At 35.9% G+C, this 27,725-nt stretch overlaps 1 protein-coding gene across 3 annotated transcripts in view; it reads right to left on the bottom strand.

Moving 5' to 3' along the window:
* ASXL3 (ASXL transcriptional regulator 3) overlaps positions 1-27,725 on the bottom strand; it is a 171,261-nt gene that overhangs the window by 96,042 nt on the left and 47,494 nt on the right. For 2 of the 3 annotated variants that reach the window (XM_070275616.1, XM_070275614.1), the window contains exons 3-4: positions 6,729-6,837; positions 5,377-5,485 (exon numbers count right to left, since the gene is read on the bottom strand). In XM_070275616.1, the coding sequence (XP_070131717.1) occupies positions 5,377-5,485; positions 6,729-6,837 (218 nt within the window). Of the gene's footprint in view, positions 1-5,376; positions 5,486-6,728; positions 6,838-27,725 lie in introns of those variants that run through there. The other variant, XM_070275615.1, reaches the window with a different exon arrangement.

The raw sequence follows: 27,725 nt of genomic DNA, 5'->3' as shown, positions 1-27,725 counted from the left end.
TTCGGATAGCCACAAGGGCATCTTACCAATTGATCATTATTATTCACCTCAATATTTCCTACTCTTTCATCCCAAAGGAGGAATGGGAAAGGAGGAGGGCAATAAAGACTAAAAGAAAAAAACAAAACAAATGGTGGGACCCTCCTCTTCACCCTCTCTCTCTCCCTGTCCTTTCTCCCATGTCCACAGCCCCCCACACATCCTCACCTTCTCTCTCTGATTATATTTTCAAAGTATATTTGTACAGCTGTAAGAAGTGTAGAAATTACATCCATTCTAAACTTCTGGTTCAAATATGTATTAGAAACAGAGTAAGCAAGGGAATCACCTAAATCGGTTCAGTTTCACGGAATTTATTATAGATTTGTAAGATATCATGTGGTATCCCATTCCTTGATTTGAATAAGCCAGGGGTTCCTCTTTGTCAAATTCTCGAGTTTATAATCAGAATAGATTTGGACAAATGTTGGAAAGGCAAATTGCATCAATGACTCCTGGCTAATAGTGTCCCCTGTAATTCTGGGAAGAGTATCAAACAGGTGAGAGCCTGGCTTTTGGTGTCAGCCACGTCTACCTGGGCTTGCCACTTGGATGAGACATTTAACCTAAGTTTATCTCATCACTAGTAAAAAAATAAAAACAAAAAAATAGAAAAATAAAATAACAGAGCCTAGGAAGACTGACTGTCTCATAGGAATGTTATGAGGAGTAAAACAATATACATGTAACCAAGTTACAAAAGCTGGGCATTGTAAGCACTGAATATATTTTCAATACCTAGCTTTGAAAGTGTATTCTAACCTAGGTTAATGGATTATACACAGAACTATATGGTATTTACATGGATAGGAAATATACTTATTCTACAAGGAGTTGTGGTTGGCAATAAGATGCAAAAGTGGGCAAGTCAAGGAATACTCAAGGAAATAAGCTATTTAGTATTCTTTCAGTAATTCCCCAAAGCAATTTTCCTAATGCAACTTCAAAGGAGAGGCCAGGAAATCTAGTCTTGGTCACATTAGCTGGAGATGTGTGGGTATGTGCTATTTTGTGAAGTACTTATTCACATTTCAAATTAAGGGAGTTTGCTTATCCCTGTTTTGGTTTAATTATTGGCTGACTGCTCTCACCCTGTCCCCCATCCCCTCCCAGCCACTGAAACCCTCCCACTGTTTCCTCTGAAATTCAGGATTAGTCATTAGCAAAATCTCCCATAACCTCCACCTTTTCTCTGACGCTCCCTTCGCATCTTGATCTACAAAACCTGGCTCTCTCCTATGGACACTACTTCCCTTGGAACTCTCTCAGATAGTAGCCCTTTTCTTTCCCACATTTCTTGCATCACTGGGCCTGGAAATGGGAGGAGAAGTGACCTCTAGGCTTAGATGCCTCCAGCATTGTATTTCATGTCATCAGACTATAGTATCAATTATTCCTCTTTTCTGTACTTATTTACCAACTCCTGGGTTACTCCTCTCCACTTATTGAAGATCTTAGCTCCTCAATCTCACTTCTTTCAATGCTAGTTCTACCATAATTGTCTGTTTCAATATCCACACATATGAATCTTTAATATTTTATGTCAGGACCACCACTAGCCTTTACAACATCTTTATGCAAATAAGGAAAGGTAACATTTCCTCTAGGTAGACACTGCTCCCTCCCATGAAACTAAGCTGGGCAAACAGAGGGCTGCTGAACTTTAGTCCCTGATGGCCCCCTCAGCCAGGCTATTCTGAAGAGTCAACACAATGCTGAACCATTCACGACAGCCCTTAACCTAGCTGTCTCCTTTCCTATAATCTCAGACGTACCTTCCATAATATTATCCTAAACTCAGTTTCATGCATTCCACTCTCACATCACCTATCCTTCTAACTCATTTTCTCTAGAACACCAAATGAAACAATCCTTCCACCCCAAGGAGACTTCCTCCTTCACACCATGCCTCACACAATCATGTCTTCACTCACCTCTGCAACCAGTTTAAATTCCATGAAAAGTGATGTTAACTACCCCATTTCATGCACCCTCAACTCCTTTGTCCCTGTCTTGCTTCATCATTCACACCTGGAAAAATCCTAACTCTGGTCAAATCCATCTCTGTACCTACTCCGCACTTGTACAGTGGCCATGAATACGACTAGAGAAAAATGTACACCCAAACTGACTGGTCTCATTAAATTCAGGACTTGCAATCTTAAGAGAGTCCTTAATGTTGTCAGACTCCAGACAAACATTTTATATCTTCTCCTTAAATCTACAAAACTGCCTCCTTTATCCTTATCCCCAGCTGATGAACTTGTTTCCTATTTCAGAGAAAAATGAAGCAATAGAAGCAAACTTCCATAAGCCCCTCCTACAGTAACTCACCTACCTTCATTTCTATCCAAATACCCTGACTTTTCCTACTGCTTCCTTAGAGCACCTGTCTATACTCCTAAATAAGGCCAAGCTCTGCATGTGTTTAAGAGATCTCACTCCCTTTCACCTAATCAAGCACACGGCAACAGGACATCCTCCTCATTATCAAATTCTCCTCCTCAACTGGATTCATCCCATCAGTATACAATTATTCTAATATTCTCTCTCATATTTGAAAAAATCTTCCTCTTGATTCCACTTTCCCTTCTAGTCACTTTCTCATTTCACTCCTTCCCTTTACCTTAAAAATCCTTGAAAGAATTGTCTACACTTGGGGTCTCAAATTTCCATCTTCCCATTCTCTTGAACTCACCCCAGTCAGGCTTGTGGTCTCACCATTGAGCAAAAATTATCATGGTCAAAGTTCGTCAATAACCTCACAAAGCTAAATCCAATGGTTATTTCTTAGTCTTCATTATAAGTTGACATATCAAAAGCATTTGACACATTTGAGTCACTTCCTCCCCAGAAACACTTTCTTCACTTGGTTCCCAGGACACACACACCTTCTCCTGGCCATTCATCCTCAGTCTCATTGCTGGTTCCTATAATCTATCTAACTTCTTAAAATTCAGGTACCCCTAAACTCAGTTTTTGAGGCTCTTCTATTTATCTTCAGTTCCTTGGTGATCTCATGCAGTTTCTTGTCTTTAAATACCACCTATAAACCGACCACTTCCAAATGTGTATCTCCAGTAAGGTCTTTTTCATGAATTTAAGACAGATAAGTCCAATTATTTAACATAACCACCTGGATTTGAAAATGGATCTCATGCCTAATATGTCCAAAACTAAGCTCCCGCCCCAAACTGATTCTTTTGCAGATTTTCCATGTAAGTTAGACAATGCTACTCTTCTGTTTACTCACACTCAAACTTTGGAGTCATCTCCAACTCCTTTCTTTATTTCATAACCACACTAATTTCAGCAGCTCCTGTTGGATCTACCCTCATATACATCCAGAATCCAATCACTGTTCATCACATCCACTGCTACTTCTTTTATTCAAACCACCATCACCTCTTATCTAGATTATAAGAGTAGCTTTCTAACTGGTTTCCCTGTTCTTGTCCTCATTTCCCTATACATATTTCTTATATTTAGTGATCCTGATAAAGTCTAAATGAGATCACTGTCTCTCTAGCTCAAAACTCTACCATGGTTTAACATCTCACTCAAAACAAAAGCCAATATCAAGGTACTATACAATCTGGCCCCATAACTTCTCTGACTTCGTATCTTACCATACCCTCTCTCTTGTTGACTCTGGCCTCCAACTACACTGGCCCTTGATGTTTCTAGAACATTGCAGGCACTCTCTTGCCTCAAGGCCTTTGTAATTGGTGCTTCTTCTACCTAGAACTCTCTCCCATTAAATACTTGCTCCCTCACGTTCCTCAGGTCTTTTTTCAAATATAGGCCTCTCTCTCAATCTTATTCCTTATCTTGTCCCATATCACTTGTCAGCCCTGAATAAGCTATACATTTTACATATTTATTTTGCTTATTATCTGTTTATCAACCTAAGATCTATGAGAGGTCCCTTTTTATTCTTATTTTCACAAACATAACTGTGATCTTGGGAACAGTACTTAGCACACAGCAGAACCCCAATATATGCAATGGCAGAGAAAGAGCATGCAAGTGCTCAGCAAGCAGGCAGTACAAGAGGAATGACCCAATGAGAGTCCTATTCATCCTACTGAAGGAGAAGTGTTTCCCCACTCACCAGCCCTTCCATAAAGCCGGAAATTGCCGTGCATCTCTGCTTTCTTCTCTCTCTAACCACAAGGACTTGCCAAAGTTCACAGTACTACCACAACATTGGTGGGGAGTTGACTTCAGTCTTCAAAAAGTATAGGAATAGGGACATCAAATTAAATGAAACTTGGTGAAAAAAAAAAAAGTCTACAAAGCTGACTTCAGCTGTTTTACTAAGACAAGACTCTGTGTTTCCTACGTTAATTCACAACCTCTGCTGCAGATCAGATAGGGGCTGAAGCAGAGTCAGTCTCACGGGGACTATCAGAAAGCACACCAGCTTAAAGGGCAGGAGTGTCCAGTCAGAATACAAAGGGACTCCTATGGTCATTAATAAAATGAATGGCTTTGGGCTATTACTGAAATACGATATTTCTGCAAGGATCCTTTAAGGTTTGTTTGTTTAAAGATAATTTACTGATTTCTATGAGTCCACCGACAGAGACTTTACTGACATAGTTTTCCTCCCCATTCATGATCTGGGTCACTGAGGGGACGTGGGTAGGGTGGAAAAAAATATAGCAGCTTTTGTGGAACAAATGTTTGCCAAAACTGCAGTGTAGAAATTACATATACCAACAGAATCATAATGCAAATGTCTTGAGAAAGATAAAAATGAATTAACATGGTTAGAATTCAGAGGTGAAAAATGCCCCCCCTAGAATTCTGGAAGGGTCGCCCACTTTTCAAGTGTTTCACAAGAATGTAACTTATTTGGCCCTTGTTTCACTGTAAAGAATGTTAACACTAACCTTAATTTACTAAGGGCAAACCTAGAAACAAAGCTACTATAAAACTACTTGTGATCACAGGAAAAATCAGCACAATCAGAAATAAAACATTAGCATTCTCAGGCCTCACATATGAATAAAAGCACCAGACACCCCCAGTAACCCTCTTGCCTTGCAGGAGAAACACACCGATAACACTCAAGAATGTTATTCAGGAAAATCCATACAGTTAAACAACAAAAAGCAAAGAACTATATACTTTTCTTAGGTGCTAACATTTTGACTCAAAATAGTTCGATGATAAATCTAAGTAGGTGGTACAAACTTGGAAGAAAACTCAATCAATAATGGTATATCAATCTATAATGGTAGGAATGGTAGGAATTCAATCAGTGAATTATTGGAATTCTATATAACTTTTAAGAGAACAGGGTTTACATCTTGAAATTCACACACTTACCTTCATTTCCTTCTCCATTGGCATTGGCCTCTGCCATTTCTGTGCCATCCAATTCAGACTCACAGCCTAAATCCAATGTTCCATCAGCTGGGCATGATGACTCTTCTTTCTATATTATTTTAAAAAATGATGATTTATGGAGATGTATCAGTAACTGGAAAACATTCAAAATACTTTCAGAGTCTTAACATATTATCACAGTTACTTGCGATTTGGAATTTCAATACTGATTTACTTTTTAATGTAAAATCACTCTTTGAAAAGAAAAAGCCTGGGAAAAGCACATTGCCACAGCTGATTTTTTGGATAACCTTTTAAAATATATACAAAAACAAAGTTTGCTTTTGACATATGTTGTTTCCATTTTTCTCAATTCTACATTCTTCCGTATGTTAGGAAGTGGATTAACAACTCAGAATTTTAATTGGTAAATGAAACATCCAAGCAGCTACAAAAAGCAACTGAACTAACACAAGTCCTTTTGATTAACCTGTGTTATTTTCTGAAACACACACAGTGACAAGAGTTTGATGCTCAGTAGCTGAGAAAGAACCCCTGCTTCTTTGCCAGTATAACTTTTAGTGCTAAAAAAAAATCTTCTCAAAGGAAATAAATGAACTTTAAATGTAATTCATCACTTATTAAAGCGGTGCCTTCTTTTCAATTTATAAGAAATAATACATGGATTTCATTGGTTTCAAGTTATGCAACCATGTGTAGATCACCAGCTTTTGTCCTCTGGAATTGTGCATCATAGATGGCATTTCCCATTCTAGATGAGAATGGGCATTAAACTAAAATAATTAAGACTCAGTTTTCTGAAGTTTATTTTATTTCTCTATTCTCATATAACAATGCACTATTAGTGAAACTTCCTTGAGATCACTGTTTGTTTTAAAATTAAATAACTGATTTAAATCAGCAAGTTTCCAGGGAGAATGGATAAATTTCTTATTTATATAAAAGACAGAATGTCATACAGGTGTGAAGCCTGTATATCAACTGATGGTCATTAAGTCAAATAGTTTATGGCAACTGTGTTCATCTTAAGCTCTTGGTTGATGATCCAGGGCACTCTTCCATGTAAATTTTTAAGAATCAAGAATTTTAAGGAAGCCACAACTATTTTCCATTACCATATGTTAGAGCAAAACCACAGATATGCTTTCCTTAAAGAAAAATGTCATTGTTTATTCTTAATATGAAACCATTTTTAAGACATCTGAAAACATTTAAAAGGCATAGGGGTCAGTCTTCTACCCTTCACCCAAATCTAATTTTGTTTACCTTCACATGTCTGAAAAAATGCATGACACATAGTAATAACAGACATAATATGCAGAACAACTTACTTTGAGAGCATAGAGGCCTGACTTTCCAGGGATTTTGAAGAATGTTCCATCCCCTATTCGAGTGTTAGTGTGAAGCATTGCATTCAGACAGGCTAATGGAGAAGTTCCACTAGAAAATAAAAGTATGTGAAAATGAAGCAGTCGGAGACAGTTTCTGTAGCAAAACTGTTCTCAGTCTCTTAAAACAGAAAAAAAAAAGACCCTCTCGCATGCCTTTTTAAAATACCCTCCCAACCCCGAAAACATCTACATTACAATAACAGGCCAGTCCAGTTTTGCCAAAGTTAATCAGATGCATCTGTCTTGTAGGCTTCAGGCAAAAAGTCTCCTGAATTGAAATTATGCTTTTATTCATAAAGCAACCAACACCGTATTTCAAAGAAACCAAAGCCCAAACGTTTATGTGGTATTATTTTACAAATAACACCATGAAGCCTCAGTTTTCAAATATTACAGACAACTTGATGGCTGCACTTGAATGATCAAATAAACCAAGTTCAAGGACAGCTCCATCCCATAGGTTGAAAAGCAACAAAAGAATAATAAGAAACCAGGGAAGAACTGATTTGAAATTACAAGTATTTAAGTTACTCACAGGATTGCATTTCTCACAAGGCCAAATAAAAATCTCTATCTGTGTTTATCTCTCTGAAACAGCTTCTACAATGACAACCTTTGCTCACTTAGATGTGTCAAATAACAAAATATGTGTTTGGGAATTCTGCCCAGCTAATAATTATGTTCTGTAGTAAAGATGCAAGTGACTGAATTATGAAATCAACAGATTTTTTAAAAGAAATCAAACAGCATTAAACTGATGATTAAAAACATCAAAGCATATATGTACAAACATTATTGAAATTACTCATATACTTAAAGATTTTTATGAATGTATAATACGTATGCCCACAAAAGCATTTTTTGTGTTTTGTTTGCAAACTGATATTTTTGCAGACTAGAATTTAGAGCTAGAACTATTACTTTCATTTAGTTATGTTTTCATATATATTTTACTTCCTAATATGCTAAAACATCAATGAATATTTAGTTGAACCAATATTGATTTGAAGCCCTACTCCACCGCATTCACCTCTTAGGGGTTCTAGGTACTTAATCCAAAATACTGTGGGACAAGAGAATCTAGTCTTTAAGCTTTCAAAGTTTGAATTTCTGTGATAGAAACATAATTTTAAGTTACAAAATTAAAAGTTTTCTAAAAACCAGAACTATCAAACCTCCTCCTACAAAAACTCTCCAGTAAAATGAAAAAGCCGGATTTGCTGAGTTGCCACGACATACTAAATAGCAAGTCAGCACATACACACATTATGGTCATAAAGGTTTATAAGTATTATAATAATAAAAACACTCCATTATTTTAGGAAGCAGCTTCTCTGTGCCAATATGTCAATATGATTCCATTGGGTCTGACAGGAAGTAAGGGCCCTAAAATAAATTTGGTCATAGAACAATGCAGCTTGAACACTAACGGACACATGGTATGGTAATAATGCTGTGCATTTATGGAATATCTTTCCTCATGAGACCTCTACAAGCTTACAGACCTCATTTCATTATTTTTCCTCACAAAAGATTTTTTGCTCATATTTAAAGTGGGCCAGGCATACCTTATAAAGTAAAATATATTCTTCTCCCCAGAAATATCTGCCCATGAATGAACTCCAGATAAATAATGCTATGCATGTTATACTGAACACTGCAAAATATATACTTTTATTATTATTCTCTTCAGACAAAAGCATAGACAATCTGAAGCTGGGAATTATTATGCCAATTTGTGGCATTTTAATTTAGTGAAACTGTCAGAAACACAGACTTTCTCTAGAGACTTGGCAAGAAGATGTTAATGCTACAAGTAAAATAGAATACATAAAAATGAAACAACGTAGACTTTAAAAAATGTAACAATAAAATTGTCCACTTAACATCAAACATCACACATATTTGTCCTACTCTTTATTCCTAAGGTCCTAATACACAATTCCTGGAACTCAGATTTAGACTATTAAAGAATAATACAGACAAAGACAACTAAAAAATACTGAACAAATATAATTTAACATCACTGTAATTTACATTTTCTTTCTAAGGTACAGTAAACAAAAGAATTGTAGAAGATAAATTGATTATTTAATAGCAGTTTAATGCTATGCTTGCTACAAACATAAGTGATAAGCATTATTATTTTAGAAATAATAAACTCTGTTGAGTATGACTATATCATTAAATTATACTTTTTATTAACTCAAGCAATATTTACTACGGAAATATTTAAAAATATTTAGTTCACAATCACATGATACTATATCTCCAAAAGTCTCAATGACTACTGTAATTTTTGCAAATCTTTCCCAAAACAAACATATAAAATTTGTTTAATTCAAAACTATTCAACATTTACATTTCAGAAGAATAAGAGAATATTTTGCAGCCAAATACAAATTTTACAACTCAAATCACTGGCTTATAGACACTGATTATAGTCATGTAGTTTTAAGTATATCCCTTGCATTTCTTTACAGAAAAAAACTAATCATATGGTCCATTTTATTTAAAAACAAGAAAACATTAGCATCAAAACAGTTAAATGCTTATTAAAAGGTAACTGTTTCCTTCTGTGCAGAATATACGTAGGAAAGTGTATCTTAAAAATCTTTCATACTATTTACTTATTGCTATTATTCTCAACAATTTTTATACTCAGAAAAGAGAGAACTAGCAAGCATGTCTTGTTCTGCTTTGGGAAGAGATCTATGTACATCTCTCTTACAATGATGAACTGTGGGTCAACTGTGCCACAGTTAACCACCTCAGTCAGAATTTAAAACTTAAAAATGCTGTAACAGAATATGTATATAGGAAATAATAAAACATCAATGTTTTAACAAAAAAAATCTATAAAATTTCAAATGTTACTTACTTTCTAAAAAGATGAATAGGAAGAATCATGATGTCCCAATTTATAAAAGGAAAACAAAGAAAAAAGAAAGGAAGAAAAGTTAGTTTTCCAATTTAAAACACAATTCTGCATCTTACCATTCAATAAATAGGACAATGTACAAGAGACACACCAAATTCTTAGATTTGGCTGCCGGTGGGGAGGAAGAAACTGAGGGACTGGGGTAAAAGGTGACTTTTACTTTCTTCCCTAATACTTCTATAATGTTTTCATTTTGTCCACAATGCCCATGTACATCCATGTTAGGAATATAATTAGAAGTAAATAACAGGACAAAATTTGTCCCCAATTCTTTTCTTTCTGCCATTCCCTATAATTGGGCCCTTTCATATACACCTGCCAGGGTAGATAGACAGCTTATTCTCCTTGTTTGTTTTTGTCCCTAGACGGTAGGGTTGTGGAACCCTTCTGGTTTGTTTTCATTTCCCACAACCCCTGAAGCAGAACAGGGGTGGAATTTGGAGGCAGGGGAGCAGGCATAATTTAAACTGTCTAGACATCAAAGAACCCCCGAGATGCTTTGCAGAGCCCCAGTGCTGTGTGAACTACAGAAAACCCATTGCTTTATCACATCGAATTGCTGACGGAACACAAAAATCTTACTAAGAGTACACACGTAGTGAAGGGAATGGATGGCCATTCTATTTTAATAATTTTAGCCAGAAAGAATACCCGGACAATGCAATTCGAAGAACATTTATAAGCATGACAAAGAAAATATCATAATAGTGGTTCTCTGCTTCTTTATATATAAAATAATAATGCTTTATAAGACAATGTTTCAGTAATCCAAATCTTAAACTACTTTATTTTATTAAGTATCTCTCAAGAAAAATTTCAGATGACAGCTATTTCCTGAAAACATTTTTAAAGTTCATTTTTCAAATATGAGAACATCAAAAAAATTAATCCTGAACAACATAAGTCTAAAAGTTCAACAAATTCAAGAAGCAACTATTAAGCAGTGTTATGAGGCAGTCATTGTGTTAAGTGCTACTAATATAAATTAATAGAAACAATTTATGTCCACTCTCCTTTCAAACAAATTAATAATAGCTCCTTTCAAGTCTTTCCAGTGTTGATAGCTTAGAGAAAATAATTATAAAGGATATATTTTTAAGAGGAAATTATGTGAGCCTCTGGGGTACAGGTAATGTCTTAGTTCTTGATACAGGATCTTTGTGTTCACTATGCGAAAATTAAATTGTTTACTTAGTATTTGTGCATTTAACTCTATATACATTACATTTCACAAGAAGATTTTAAAATGTGGAAAATGAATAATGCACCCTTGGATTTGTCTATATACTTACATATTCAATGGGTATGTCCCTACTAACGGAGAGGAATAAACTATTTCTACCAGTGAATGTGCATGACTCCTGAACACACCTAGCCACACTGTACATCAGCTGATATCAGTAGCCTAGACGATTAAAAGCTACCCTAGAAAGTCAAGGCCAAACTAACTTCTTACTCTTGAGAAATATTACTGCTAGTCTGGAACTCCCTAAAATGACTAAAAATAAAACCTTAAAAGCTAGAGTGTTTCATATATGGTATCTGAATAATTCCAGCACATAAAATGTGAGCCAAAAAGTGACCTACAGCAACCCTGAAATTTGATTTCCCACTAAAAAGTCCCACTAAAAAGATCACTAATGAAAGTATTTAATGAGCACTGACATATGAGACATAACAAATATTAGAGTTCAACAAACATATAAATAAATAAGAACGAGTTAAGAAATGTGTCATATTTAAAAGGAAGATAGTTGCATATTTCTACATGAAGAACATCCGCATGATTTTCAATATTCAGCACATCTCTAAGGCAAAATTAGAAACGTAGTCCCAGCACTCTTATATGAGGTAGGGATATTGAGGCAAGAAATAATTACCAAGTGACACACGTTGTGCAATTTCATTTTTAACTTTAGAGAAACAATTTCAGACTCCAAACTTAAACTTGTGCTCTGATGGGCTTGAACAATATAAAAAGATACTCTTCTTGGAATATAAACAGACATTTGAACTTAGACCTTTTATCCACTTTATAGACACTACGAAACCTCCCCTAGACAGACTAGAGTCACGCATACAGCCATCAGTAAATTGACCTTTTGTTTCAGGAGACAAGAATTCCAAAATATTACTATAAGGAACAAAGTTTGCTTAGTATTATTTTAGAATAGGATCTATAAGGAAATTAAGAATTAGCCCTATAAATGTGTAAACCAAAGCATATGACCTGAATTATAATTTTTAAAGACTTCCAACTAAAATATGAGGTGAGGTGGTTATCTTTGATTATAAACATCAAATACAGACTAAGCTGCACGTTTAGCCAGATACTGGCAATTGTTTCTCTACCACTGTGCATGTCATCACATGCCACATTACCACTGCTATACAAGGAAAGGCAACAGAGTACAGTGAATAAGACCGGCCTCTGGAGCCAGTCAGCCTGAGCTCAACCGAGGCTAGATCATTTACCAGTTGTGCGACTTTGTAACCTCCCCTGGGTCTCAGGTTCCTCAACCACAAAATGTGGATGATAAATGCCACAATTTCATAGGGGACTATTCTGAAGATTTAAAGAGTTAAAACAAGTAAAACACTTAGAAATGTGTCTGGCATATTCTAAGAGTTCAAAAATTGTGAGCTACTATTATTATTACTACTACTAGTACTCAAAGTAGCCAACATCTAGAGGTGCAAAGGGAAAGAAATTAAATACTTCACAGCTTGTTTAAAGAAGTGGTTCAGGGGGCTGGCTCCGTGGCCAAGTGGTTAAGTTTGTGCGCTCCGCTGCGGCAGCCCAGGGTTCGGATCCTGGGCGGGGACATGGCACCGCTCGTCAGGCCACGTTGAGGCAGCGTCCCACATCCCACAACTAGAAGGACATGCAACTAAGATATACAACCGTGTACAGAGGGGGTTTGGGGAGATAAAGCAGAAAAGAAAAAAAGAAGTGGTTCAGGTAAGAATTTGTCTAATTTCATTTTTGTTTCACTAGCAAAAATAAGTGAAGACACGAGAGTGCACACACTCCTGTAGCCTTTCACATGGGAATAATATTGAAAATAACCTATTCAGTAAAGAAGGAGGGGAAAGAATGATAATAACAAAGGTCTATTATTGTAGTTACCATTTACTGACCATCTCTGATGTGACCCGGCTTTCACAACTACCATCTATATTCCTTACTGCCACCACAAGACATAAGCATGATTCCCAGTTTTGCAGATGTGACTGGGGCTCAGAAGCTAACAATCTTTCTGAAATCTAATAACAGCCAAGTGATGTGGCTGAAATCTAAATTCTACTCTGATTTCAAAGCTCTTTCCATTATCCCACATTGTCCCTCCATAGAATTGCCTCCTCTACTTAATTAACATTAGAGAGTAAAAAAGAGTTTGGCACTTGAAAGGAACACACAAAGAAAAGCCAGATACTGGTAAATGGTAAGGTGGTTGGTTCCATCTTCACTCAATGCCACCTAGAGCAAAGACTCCCCCAGAGTAGATTTCAAGTGTTAAAAAGAACTAGGGTAGGGCTGGCCCACGGCCAAAGGGTTAAGTTTGTGCACTCTGCTATGGCAGCCCCGGGTTCGCCAGTTCGGATCCTGGATGCAGACCTACTCACTGCTCATCAAGCCACATTGTGGCAGCATCCCACATAGAGGAACTAGAATGACCTACAACTAGGATACACAACTATGTACTGGGGCTTTGGGGAGAGAAAGAAAGAAAAAAAGAGGAAGATTGGCAACAGATGCTAGCTCAGGGTCAATCTTCCTCACCAAAAAACAAAAGAAAAAAAAAGCATACCTTGAAAAAAAAATAGGAACTGTCATTAAGAAAAAAGAACTAGGCTGCAGAAGATGATGTTGTTGGTTATCTTCCTCAGGTAGGGCTACCTATAAAAACTAAGGAAGAAAGAACTTTGAGAGACTAAGGCAGAGAATTCAGATGCATAATTGCAATGCTTCCTTGTAGAATCGAATCATTAAAGGATAATACAATCCATTAACTGAAAAACATTTATTGAGTATATTATATGTCACTTAATCTTGAAACAAATTCGCAATCTGACAATGCTTTGCACATAATAGAAATGCAGGCTGAGCTGAACTGAATTTTCTGAATACATGTGAAATGACAAGGGATTCAAGAAAAAGGAGCCTTGAGGCTTGTTGCATAACAAGAGGAAAACCATTTGGAATTTAAATACTATCCTTAGTTTATTCCAAGGAGATGACTGAGATGTGATCACAGGCAGATTTCTTATGTCACCAACTCTAATGCAGAGTCAGCCAACTGACGGCCACTGGCGGCTCTTCAGACCTTTACACTATTTCCCCATCATTGCAACCAAAATGAGAATATTTTCAATTAGGCCAAAAAATATATCTTCTAAAACAAAATAGTGAATTTCACATACTAAAGAGCAGACATTGTAACTATATTTGGAGTGATAAACTAGTTTCATATAAAAACGTAAATTTCTTTATTCTACTTGTAGCTACTCATAACCTCCCATCTTGTTAGCAATGGCTAATACAGCAGCATTTCTAAATGTGTTCTATGGGATATTAGTCCCAAGAGATGCCCCTGAAATTTGTCAAACAAGTTTCAGAGAAGCAGCGGACTGCATTCTCCTCTTGCAAACTCACCAAATACACTAAGAATGTATACTAACGTCTGAAAAGTCCTACTTAACTCAAGAAACCTGCTTCACTCAGTGTTTCCTAAGCATGTATAATAAAAAAAATCCTCTCCACGTAATATTTAGCAACAGCCCCTATTATGGACAGAATGCCAAGAAGTATACTTGGGGAAACGCTATTCTACATTTATGATTAGGATCATTAGGGAAAAGTACCTAGCAGTCATAATCCCAGGAATGTTCAATTTTATTAGCCAAATGTTTAAAAAATTACTTTAAAGGTACACAAAGTATCAGTTTCTCTGTGAAAAAATAATGCAGTGTAATGATTATTTTTCCCTGTGCAAATTTATAAAATTGAAAAACATATCCAGGAATTTTAAATAGCACTGAAAAATATACAAATAGTATTCACATATAATTAAAAATACTATATATCTGTAATATGTTATTTCACACAAAAATCATCTTACTCATCCCTCCCAGGGGAGCTGTGTCTCCCAGTTCTCTATTTCTCTCGCTCCGTGATGGGTACAACCCTCTTCTTCATTGCCCAGGACTGAAGCACCTCTCAGACTATTCACATTATTCTTGCCTCGACCAAGTTCGCCTTTCAACTTACATTTTTACTTCCTCACATCCTAATTCAAACAATCTTGACATCACAAGAGGATGGCTCCACAGCCCTCCAAACCTAAAGCCTGCCTTCACTGTCTCCCTGCTCCACTGCAGCCTACCCACCGGTGCCAGAGCAATTTTCCTATTTAAAAAAACAAAAACCAAAAGAATAAAGAAAAAAAAAAAAAACACTGCCCAGACTCCTCAGGCCATGTATCTATTTTTCAAATCAGTGGTTTTCACTGCCCACCAAAGGAAGCACGAATTCCTCAGGCTGCATGAGGGGCCTCTACAATACACCTGGCACCCACCTCATCTTCATCTTCTCCAACTCTCAGATGACTCCCCCCAACTCAGACCACTCTTCTATAATCCCATCCAACTCAGTAAATCCTGTGCCTCCATGGTTTCCCATCTCTCTGTTTCGGTTCATATGAAAACCTCTGCTTGGAACTGCATCCCATTCCTTGCTCCATTTACCACGGGAAATAAAATATTTAACTAGCACCCATATGGTGAGGCCTTTTGCGATCCCAGGGCATCTCCTTTCCTGCACTACAAACTCAACAATTCTCATGTTTTCTTTTCATCAAAATTGTTCACACTTCTAACTTTCCTGCACTTACTACTTCCAACAAGTTTGGGAACTCCATAGGGGATAGACGCATATTTATTTATCTTGTATTATCTGACAAGCAATCCCAATTACTCAAAAGGTGTTTGATGAGATGAATTTAATCACTGTTATAAAAGTTGTTATAATCACGGATTTGTGGACATAAAGCATCTGCAATGAAGATGATCTATATTCTATTTAAACTCTTGACTTCAATCACGTGTGTCAAACACCCTACACACCACACAGGCTACAGTGGCCATCTCGTATTTGCGTGCCCTGCATTCCTTTCTTAGAGACTTTCCCTTCCTCGGCAATGCAATTCCAGTTTAGCCATCAATGAGATGATTCTGATATCCCTACCAGGAAGGCCAGCCAGATTAAACGACCTGGGCAAATGGTGAGAGTTTGAGCATCTTTTGGAAAACTGATATAGAAAAAAAGGGAAAGAGCACACATTACTTTCAGTAGGAACATAAACTGTAAAGGTATGAGAAAGATTAGCTGGTGCCTACCTCTGCCTCCACAGGGACAGAGCCTGCTGAGAACAAGCTAACCAGAGGAAAGCAGAGCAAAACTGGAAAGAAAAGAGGGGGAGAAAAGATGATACCATGTGAACTCCCACAATATCTAGTCATGTTGAAGATCAATGTATTGGATGTCCAAGTTAAATAAACCAATAAATCCCCTGCTTATTTCATTTTTGACACTTGATAATAGGCTAAGTGACTTATGTAAGCTGACCTCATTCTTCTAGGCCTCAATTTCCTCATCTATAAGACGATGAGCTTAAAATAGGTACGCTTTAAAGCTCTACCACACCCTTTCTGGTTAAGGTTTTAAGGGCAATTAACAATGATTTGACTATTGGCCTACTGTTCATTTCAGCCATGCTGCCTGCCTTCATACTCTCTTCATTTTAAATACCCTCTGTTCTCTCTCATTTGTGAAGGTCCCCCCGCCTTTACCTCCTAAAAACTTCTAATTACCTCTCCAGTCCATAATGACCATCTCTGAACCTCTGTAGGCATTACACAGCCTGTCCTATGATTGTAACATTTAGTTCTGGGCAGTCTAATACCGCATTGCTTGATGGAAACTAGCTCCTTAGAATTCCGATTTCATTAGGCTTCTGTGAGTTCCCTTCATTGGGCTCTGCCAGACCTGGACGCTCAGAAAACATTCAGGGGCTGTTGATAAGCTAACATTTCACAATTTACAGAGCATAACAAAATCTGAAGCTTGGCAGTACCAAATTTTGGCTGAGAGTGTCCAGAAATAGAAACTATGATACACTTTAATGAGAATATAAATTGACACAACCAATTTGGAAAGACATCTGGCAATATCTAGTGGAAAAAAACAAGTGTGCACGCTCTATAGACCAGCAATTCCACTTTTTGGTATAAATTCAGGGAAAACTCATACACAGTCACAAAGAGACATTATTTGTTTTAGGGAAAAAACCCTGTCAATAAACTAAATGTTCAGCACCAGATTACAGCTATAGATATACTTTTACCATACATTCCTAGTAAAACTAGAAAATTCTGAACTCCAATAGTATACAGTAAATCTATGACACTGATTTCCTCGGAGGAGGAAATCAAAGAACTCCAGCTTTTTCTGCTAGACTTTATTTAAAAGAAATCCAAAGCAACTATGGCAACATGTCCACAATTGCTAATTCCAGCTAGCGGTTGTTGGTCTACGGTATTTGGCTGTATTTTCAAAATTTTTCAAAGCAAACAAACAAACAAAAAGATTTCTGATGATTTTTGTTCTTTCACCCACAATTTGGCTTCCCTCTAATTTCATCAGATTTTTCCCTTGATTCAACTTATGCTAATGTTTAAACATTTTTATGCAAGCAAATAAATAAATACATGGAAAGTACAAAGGTACATCATTATACAGAGTTAAAAGTACCAAATTTCTCTGAGCTCTCCCCAACCGTCGTCCCACTGCTTGAGAAATAATGACTATTAAAGTTTTATCATGTTTTCTTCCAGAGCTTTCCTATTTTCATTGGAGTATATGCATATATTCAACTCCATGGTTTGATATTTTAAATTTATTTTCAACACAAATGAGAGCACATAGTGCATACTGGTAAGTATATGCTTTTTTGCTTAATAACATGACTGGGAGATTCTCCCACAGAATATTTTTTGCTCTTAATATTCTATAGAATATTGAATGCTTTTAATACATAACACTCCTAATATCCTATGGAGTAGATATGTTGTAACAATTTTTTAAGTATTTCATTATTATTTAACACTTAGTTTGCATCTAATTTTACCCAGTAAAATAGTGCTGCAAGAAGGAATCTGGTATATACTTCTTATATATATGCTACAGATTGAATGTTTTGTGCTTCCCTCAAAATTCATATGTGATGGTAATTGGAGGTGGGGGCCTTTGGGAGCTGATTAGGTCATGAAGGTGGAGCCCTCATGAATGAGATTAGTGTTCTTATAAAAGAGACCCCAGAGAGTGCTCCCCCTCTTCCCATGGAAGGACTTAATGCGAAGTCGGACATCTATGAACCAGAAAACAGGCCCTCACCAGATTCAAAATGTGGGGGCACCTTGATCTTGGACTTTGCAGCCTCCAAAACTATGAGAAACAAATTTCTGTTGTTTATAAGTCACCTAATCTATGGTATTTTGTTATAGCAGCCCAAACAGACTAAGATAGAATTCTCTAGGATGGATTCCAAAAAGTAAAATTTTTAAATTAAAAAGGTGCTTTCAAAATTATGATAATTACTTCCAAATTATGTTCCCTTGAGAGTAACTATTTTCCCCATCCTAGTCAATGGTGGACAGTATCAATCTTCAAAGTTTTGCTAATCTACTCAAAATGGAGGTGAGAAGGTCATTCCAGGTAGAGGGAGCAGCATGAAGAAGGCACAGATGAACAGAACTGAATGTGGGGTGTAGAAACATGATTATTTGGTATTTCCAGAGCAGTGAGTGGGAGGGAGAGCAGGGTCGGGATCAGAATCCAGAAGGAAGGTATGTATCATGCCATGTGCATGAGATGTTTATACCACAATAAATCCCGTGGCAAGGAGCTTAAACTACATGCAGGAGATGATGGGGAGCCCCAGAAAATTTTAAGGAGGAAAATGCCCTTGTCCCTCTGTTAGCATGACGACAGATCTAGAATGAAACATGGCCAGAAGAACACAGATCAATTAGGAGACTTCAGTACTGGACTGCAGGGAAGATGGCAAGAACCTCACTAGAGCAACGACAGTAGGGCAGAGATGTGGAGAAAGAGTCAAGAAATACATCGGAAGAAATATGGGGGCGGGGCAGGAATCAGTAGGACATAGAAACTGAATAGACATGTGACATAAGGGAGAAGAAGGAATTTAGGATTCCTTCAGGGTCTGGGGGTGAATGGTGGTATAAATAATTAATATAGGCAATATAGAAAAGGGGGGTTTGGAACAAAGTATGGTGAATTTAGTTGTGGACTTATTAATTTAAATACATGTATCCAAAATTTAGATATATACTTGCATCCAAGAGTTAATGTTAGGGTTAGAGACAAACATTGGGGAACAATCAGCATATAGATGGTATTTAGAAAGGTGAAAACTGATAGGCACAGATGCAGAATAATAAGAAAGAAAAATGACTAACTTGAGCTTATTATATTTCAAAAGTTGGAAGACTACTAAGGAAATATTTCTGAGATAAAAAAAGGAAAAAGGAATCTTATGGAGGATTTTATTATAATAATATGAGGTGTAACTCTAACTTTAGGATATGATTACTTTAGAAGTCAGAATAAATCTCTGTATTCATAGGTAGAAATAACCTATAAGTAGGAAATTACCTAGAGGATCTTGCCAGTAGAAACTCTTCTTTTAAATATAGTTTCTCTTTTAAAAAGTAATATAAGAACATTACTAAATATCTAAGTGAAGAAAAGATTAGAAAAATCACTCAAAATCCCAACTCCTTAAAACAACTCTATTTTATAAATTTTCTTCTAGCCTATTTTTCCAGTGTGTTTCTATTTTAAAGTTATAGTTTACCTAAAGGTTGAATCACAGTATTTCATTTTATATTATACCTTTTCCATACTACTACAAAACCATCATAAATATATCGAATCATTAAAAATATTCCATGAACTTGTTTCAAGTCAGTGTTTTTCAATCTGGCTGTGTATTAGAAGAATTTATTTTTAAATGAAAATTTTGAAGCAACTCCAAATTTATTAAATAAAAATCTCTGGGTGGGGCCTTGGCATCAGTATTTTCTTATATCTTTCCAAATGATTCTAATGTACAACCAAGTTTGAGAACCACTGATATCACCAGTGAGCATTGAAATTATGTCCTTTATTTATCATTGAAATAGCATTTATGTGAATATCTTAGTGCATATAATACATTTTTCGTATATTCAAGAATATTTTAAGATAGGCTTGTAGAAGTGGCATTATTAATTCAAGAGATATACATTATGTAATGCCTTTTGCAAATAACACCAACTGGCTTTTCAAATGAGTTGTTTTGGTTTATACTCTCACCTGTAGTATATACACAGAAAGCATCATCTGGAGTTAGGGTGAAGTGAAGGGACTGATTAATTTATTAGGTAAACTAAAAACACAATCTCCAACAGTCACTTTACCTTGCATTTCCATGATTATTAGTAAGATCAAATGCTTATCCACATATGTGTTTATCCCCTAGTTATACGCTAACAGAGGAGCTCCCTCTGTTCATGTCCTTTGACCATGATGCTCTACGGGCATCACTTTTTTTTCTTATTGTTTTAATAATCTTTTATATAATACATTTAGCAAGTTAACTAAAAATATTAACTACTACTATTTTCTCCACTGTTACTTAACGTTTTTCTTTTAATATGAAGACACATAAGATTTTATAGTCAATTATGTCCTTCTTTTCCTTTGCAGTTTATTTGACAGACTCTAACTAAGAAAATCGATTTCCCTGTCAAAGGTGAATTTGAACGTTAGATTTGAATTTTTCTAATTTTTTTCAATGGTATGGCTTTTCATATGTAAATTTTCGATCATGTCTATATCTTCCCTCAATATAAGACACAACTAACACATTATATGTTAAATAAATATTTATCATTTTTAATGGCTATGGTTCGGAAAGAAAAGGAACAGAATTCCCTTGTCCATTGCTTCATTTCTGGTTCATCCTCCTATGCCTTCACTGCAAAAGACTGTGCTACGACTCACTGGAAATTCCTTGATCAGCAGAATGTCAAAAGAATTCAACTCAGAGTTTTGCTCACTATGGGAAAATTTTTACCTTTAAATGTTTGATAAAGGAAATGTCTAAAAATAACCAAATCGACCACTACTGTTAAGATTGGCATTCATACCACAGAACAAATACCAATTTAATTTAGCTTTCTTTTCTCCTCCTTCTACCTCTCCATTTTTCTTTGTTCACTTATTTTCTCAAGGCATTTTGTTCAACGGCAGTTGTCTGCTTTGATTAGAAGTGTTACCATTTAAAGATATTTAATAAACATAGCTTTCTGCTATAAAATACAAGTTGTATGAAATTCAAATATCATAGTACTTGGGATGACATGAAATACATCCACAAAATTCAGATACAATTATAAAGGAAAAACAAACTTTACTTCACAAAAGGGCCTGATTTCTAGGTAAGATCTCTTATGGAAACAGAATGCTTTGACAAAGGAAAAGTAAATACAAAAACTGTGAATTTAAGCATCCTTCAAACCCTGTATTCAACATTTTAAAAATACATCCGAATCTGGCAGTAGGTCTAAAGGAAATTTAATACACCTAGTCCTTATTTCAATTTCACCCTCAGGGAAATATGATTCATGAGAGATGTAAGTTGGGAGCAGAGAATGCAGAAATGCTTATGATTGCTACCAAGCCTTATTAATACTCTGCTGTACAGAAAAAAAAAAAAAACAGGAAAATAAAGGTAAGAATGCTAGGATCAGTGCAAATGTTAAAAGAGAATAAATAATTACTGTTTCAGGCTAATGGTTTTTGAAAACTATATAATTATACACACATACATATTAACAAATTCCAAAAGCAATGCTTGTAATACATAATATATTTATTACCTCAGTTTTACAGAAATAAACATCTTCCTTAGGAAAAAATGTGCATTTTGATGACCCATGGGGATAAATGCATCTTTATACAAAACGAGATTTCCTGTATGTTATTTTACAGCAATATCAATGTTCCAACCAGGCACACAGAGACCCTCCAGACAACAACTCCAGTAACGAAAAGGGAGGATATGTGAATATAATTGGGGTGGAAAGGAAAAGAATTTGTGAGCCAAGGTAATAATTCAAGAAAAATTATTTTAAACCTAGAGCCCTATTTAATCAACTAACTAAATGGTAACTGATGAAACAGTTGCTAAAATTATAGAGAACTGTGTTTATGTAACAATGAGAAATATTTTTCTACCTCTCCTCATTTTTCAATGTTTCAAAAAACAAAACTTGGGATATCATGGCTTCTGGCCATTTGGCAAACATCTTATTTAAGTAAGCACAACTCCAACCCATTCATTTAACCTGAATGAATATTCTTGAGGTCTTATATAGCCACTTAAAACTTTCAGGAAATAGTTCCTCAATGCACCTGCCACCTAATTCCATGAAATCAATATTTCACTTAAGCTAAGTCAGGAAATCTTAAGTTGCTGAATTCAATTATGACTGTTACTTCAGGAGCTACTAGCAGATAAAACATAGCACTGAGGTTGAAAATCATTACAGTTAAAGAGCTTAACCTCTTGTGGGGAGGGTGGTTATCTAAGGTCTGTCAACATAATTAATAACAGTATATCATGTTAGGATAACAATAACTTTAACATGCGATATCGTACTTTTCTATTGCCAAATGTCAGTTTATAAGCACAGAAACAACATTCTCTCTGGCTATGCCTGAAATGAATCTATTGTGATGGTAAGAGACAGCTGCCCATCAATATAAAAAGGAAAACTGGTCATAGTGACCCAAACTTCATCCAAAGATGAAAACGAGTATTTACTGAAATCCAAATATATTACTATTTAAGCAGAATACAAAAATTCACCACATCTTCAGTCACAAGCACCATGTTATACACAAAAGGCAATGGTAAACTGAGGTTCCACAAAGAAAGTTTGGAGACACATTTAAAAAAAAAATAGAAGCTTTTATAAACAGCAAACACCTGTTATTAGTCTTCAACTGCTGTCTCTCCTCAGATAATTACTAACTATCTGATTGACTTCCATGTACTGAATCTTATAGTTTCCTAGGATCCAATGTGGGGTATCATTATTTTGTTTTCAAAACAGAGAATGAACAAATGTCCAAACAAAGAGATAAAATCCAAAATTCTAAACCTGTTCATCCCTCAAATGGTAAACCTTCGATGATCCAAAAATTGTTCCTTTCTCACTTGGCTTGTTAAAGCGAGTTTTAAGAAAACTCTGGAAATTTTCAAAACAAACATTATGCTAGTGCATTCCTATGTCTCTCATTTCTTCCTTGGTTTGTTCATGCCTTCTAATAGACATTCTTTTTCTTCTTTTTTTTTTTTCCTTTGGGACCCCTACTTCAAGTCTAACATTTGTCTGTGGTCTAACATTTGACTGTGATGGAAAGACTGAGCTTTGGAATCAGCCAGACCCAGGCTCACATATCCAATCTTCCACTTATAATTGTGTGAAGTTAGGCAAGATACCTAACTTCTCTCAGCATCAATTTCCTCATCAGTAAAATGAAGAAATAGCACCCACTTCTCAATGTTACTGGGAGGATTAAATGAGCTAAAAAATAGAAACCACTTGGCTCAGTGCCTGACACTGATCAGTTACTGCATAAATGTTAGTTTCCTGCCCCTTTGCCAAAATGACACTCAAAAGACAGTTCTAATGATATTTACAGACACATACATCTGTGTTTCTTCTTTTCAGCTTTTTACCTGTATTCTACTCTTAGACCTAATCAACTTCTCCCATGCTCAACAATCAGCAAGCGTTTCATTACCCCAAAGGAAAATAACTGAAATAATATTACATAAATAAACAGCCAAGAAGAGGCACCAAATTTCTGAAGAAAATGTTCAAAACTGAAGACACTCGAGCATATTCCCTGTAAAAACTTAAAATGCCTGAGCAGTTTAAGGAGAAGGAGAGGCAGTATTTATGCTGCAAAACTCTTTAAAGTACAACCCAATTTGATTCTTCATAAAACAAGCTTAGAATAATGAAGTCTTCTCAGTGAAGACAGAGCAAAATGTTCACTGGGAAAAATCAGCCATCGCCCTCAAAAATATATATTAACGTAGTCAGGCTACTTTGCTTAAAAGAGCCCCAAGTGAAAGCGTAAACAAGTAGACTACAATTTCAGCAAGAAAGATCATGGAGATGTAGTCAATGTTCACAGGGAAGAAGGCTCTGGCTATAGACCAGAAAGAAAAATAAAACATTTCTACCTAACATTGCAATAGGATTTTCATGTGTAGATAAACTTGTAGTCAAAATACGGCCACAGTTAACACAAACTGTAATTCACACAGAGAAATCAGAAAGCACACCAGGGCCTCCTGAATTTTCACTTTCCAACAAGTCACACTTTCTCAGTTTCGATTCTAGTCTGCACCGTCACACTGACAAAAGAGAAATAACGTATGTGAGCGACGTCAACCTGGGAATCAACCCTCATAACCTCTACACAGTCATTCAAATCACACTGCCTAGCCTTCAGGTATCCAGTTGTCTTCTCAAACCCACTAAACATGAACAGGGGAATGAGTGACAACTGTGGGGTTCCATACGGGAAGACCCTCAATGTCCATTTTCACCCAACGTCACTAGCTGGTACCTACCCGGAAGGAATGAACGGAACCACTCCAATGCAATCCCAGCCACTCCTGCTAGTTCAAGCATTCGGTTCAGCATCACCTCATGACCAACACGAAAGCAGCTGAGGCTCTAATATAATCATCATGGAAAGTTGTCCCAAATCCTTCATTGGAGGAAGATCCTTCATACACACCAACGCTGTCTCCAAGCCATGCCGGGGTCTGAAACCAGACTGGAAAATATTATATATGTGTATATATAGTAAAACTCCCACAAACCACTCTTCTACTATGTCATATTTATTTACAGCTGCTTAACCCATCGTATATATATATTGCCTTCTCAAGGTGAAAATATAAACATTCAAGGAAAGATCCTTTCCATAGTAGAGGGTAAACTGAAAGCATATGAAGACCTGGTGCTGCCTGGTAAGGTAGTTGAGGTGGTCCCAAATGGAACATACTGTGTCCTGAAGGGAAGAGAGAAAACACAATATTGGTTTCCAGGGCTAATCTTCTAAACTTGGTATACAGGATCAAACTATTCTGATATTAAAAAAGAAAAACAAAAAACTTGGCTTTTTCAGGAGATGGGAAAGCAATGCCAGATTAACCCTTGAAGCTCTGTTTGGTATTACCAAACACACCTTTTTCTCCTGAATCCCACTGTGTGGACACCACTTTCATAATCCTAACTACCATCGCCTTGACTGCACAATCAGACTCGCTACTGATCAAGGACCTCTGGACTTCCTGTGCTTGCTCATTGTGCAGACAGGGCCAGGAACGGCTGAATGAATGACAACTTCAAATAGCAGAAATAATAAAAAAAGAAACAATGGAGGCCCAAGAGCTATTACATGTTAAAGAGTAAGAACAAACAGCTTTAAAAATATCAATTTTCATTCTCACTTCTTAATTAATAAGCTTTTGAAATAAAATGATAGACATTATATAGAATTTTCAAAGTTTAACCAGAGAATGTACTCCCTTTACCTTCTTGAGACTTTTATTAGAAGATTAGAGACTATATATTTCCTTTTTGCTTGCCCCTTTCTCCTAAACTAATGTAATACTGAAAACCAACACTTTCAGTCCCAGCACAAAATTTCACTACATTTCTCTATTTCCAGAATGTGTCTAGAATAAAAATTAAATGGGTTAAATCACCGCATTATTTTCTATGTACTTACCCTACATTATTATTTGCATCAAGTGAATGGCTATCTATAAGACTGCTCATTATACATAATCTCATTTAAAATTAAAAGAGTTCTGTCATCTAATCTTGATTTCTCTTGCTCTACTGGCCAGACTCATCTCATCCTTGTCAGTTATGTTCAGTCTGCACTAAAATGAAAAAGCTCAGTAAAGTCCATCTGGTGCATGGCCTCCTCTACTCACTCAGTATATACTGTGGTTCCTATGTCAATTATTCCATTGATGTCAAATATCCAGAAACCTTTTAGAGAAGGTTGGACCTGAGATTTATACCAAACATGATACTCATCATATTTTTTGGAACACTCTCCACTAACTTAACTGCATCTAACAAAAAGTGGCATGTCTCTCATAAAGAAAATGCAAAACATGAATGGATCACCTAGGCAAAGGACTCAAAGAATATTATACCAGAAGGGATAGACTACTTGGTTGCTTAGCTCAAACTTAGTCCACTTGGCGCTTAGCAATATACAACACTTTTCCTCCTAAAATTTTAGGTCCTCATGTTTGACATATTGACCCCCTGTTGCATAACCTGAGGGTCTGACCAAGTACAGTAAGTATAAGAGTCTTCTCAAATCATCCCTATACAGATGTCACCCAGGATGCCTACAAGGAATATATGTTCAACCAAATAAAGATCTGCTGAGATTCCTCTATGATTTAGGAACTATGCAAGATATACAGACATGAGTAAGATATGTCACTAGCTACCCTGGAATTCATAGTTAAGCTGAGAGAAAGACATAGAAACAAAAGAACTGTGATAAAGATACATTAAAACCTCCCCTGGAACACAAAAGGATCCATATTTATATCTGGGAATCATAGGTAAAGTTTCCCAGAGGAGATGAAAATCTGCATCTTAAATGATAAATAGTAGGGAGACAGTGATGCTAACAACCAACAGAAACTAAGGCATTAGCATAAATGTAATTTATAAGAATCCTGGAAATCAGATCACTACTCATAAGTAAACTAATAGTTCAATAGAAGTAAAACTATTTCAGTATAATGGAAAACTCTTAGTATACTATGAACATTCAATAAATATTAAAAAGGGTAAAACTGTGAGAACCTTAATGACAGAAGCACACAAATAATGACATAGATTTTCCAAGAAAGTCATCATTTCCTACATAAATGTAGATCTTCTCAGAGATAGCAAAGAGGTTTTGTTCACTAAAGTGTGTGCTCCAAAATTTCATTTTGTATATTTGAAGCTTCATAATCAAATTCCAAACAATTTGGAGGACAGTACAAATACACAGGAGTATGAGACACATCTTTTTCCCCAAAAACATACCAATTAGAGAATTAGCAGGAATTACTGACAGGATACTACATGTTAACATATATAAGTTTGGAGGGTGGGAAAGCAGAGGAAATACTACATTAATAATGCATATTCAAAAGGCTAAAGTGGCCCAGGTACGAAAGCCAGCTAGAGAAATACACCTTCTGAGTCACAAATAAGATCCCCAAAAAGTATCTCATTTAATGAAAAATAATTTACTCATTCATACGTTGTAAATCCGGATATCAAATTAAAAACAACTTGGCCTCTACTTCGTCAAATAACAATGGTTTTAAATCTTATCACTGAATCTGAGTTAAGAACACAGATAAACTAGAATCCCTTTTCCAACTTCTCATAAAATTTTAGATGAAAAAGTAAGCATTAAATAATATTATATACTCCTTATTGAAATGTGAACCTTTTTGCGCCAGTATGTCAAAATACTACTGGGAAATATCTCAGAATACAAATTTGACTTGACAACCCATTCAATCTTGATTAATTTTCCCTAAATTCCTAATAATGCAGTAAACAGTGAAAGCTCATAAATCAAATATCTTACAATTGACATCACATTTTCCAAATTATTTTATCTTCATAACAACCTTATGATGCAGATCAGGAGTTATAATTTTCCCGCATTTTATGGGAAAGATAAAAAAAGACTGAGTGACTTATCCAGGATAACACATTATGTTAGAAGCAGAAATAGA

Source organism: Equus caballus, chromosome 8 (genome assembly GCF_041296265.1).
Source record: "Equus caballus isolate H_3958 breed thoroughbred chromosome 8, TB-T2T, whole genome shotgun sequence".
In the NCBI taxonomy this organism is placed as follows: Eukaryota; Metazoa; Chordata; class Mammalia; order Perissodactyla; family Equidae; genus Equus; species Equus caballus.
This window is presented reverse-complemented; position numbering and strand designations above follow the sequence as displayed.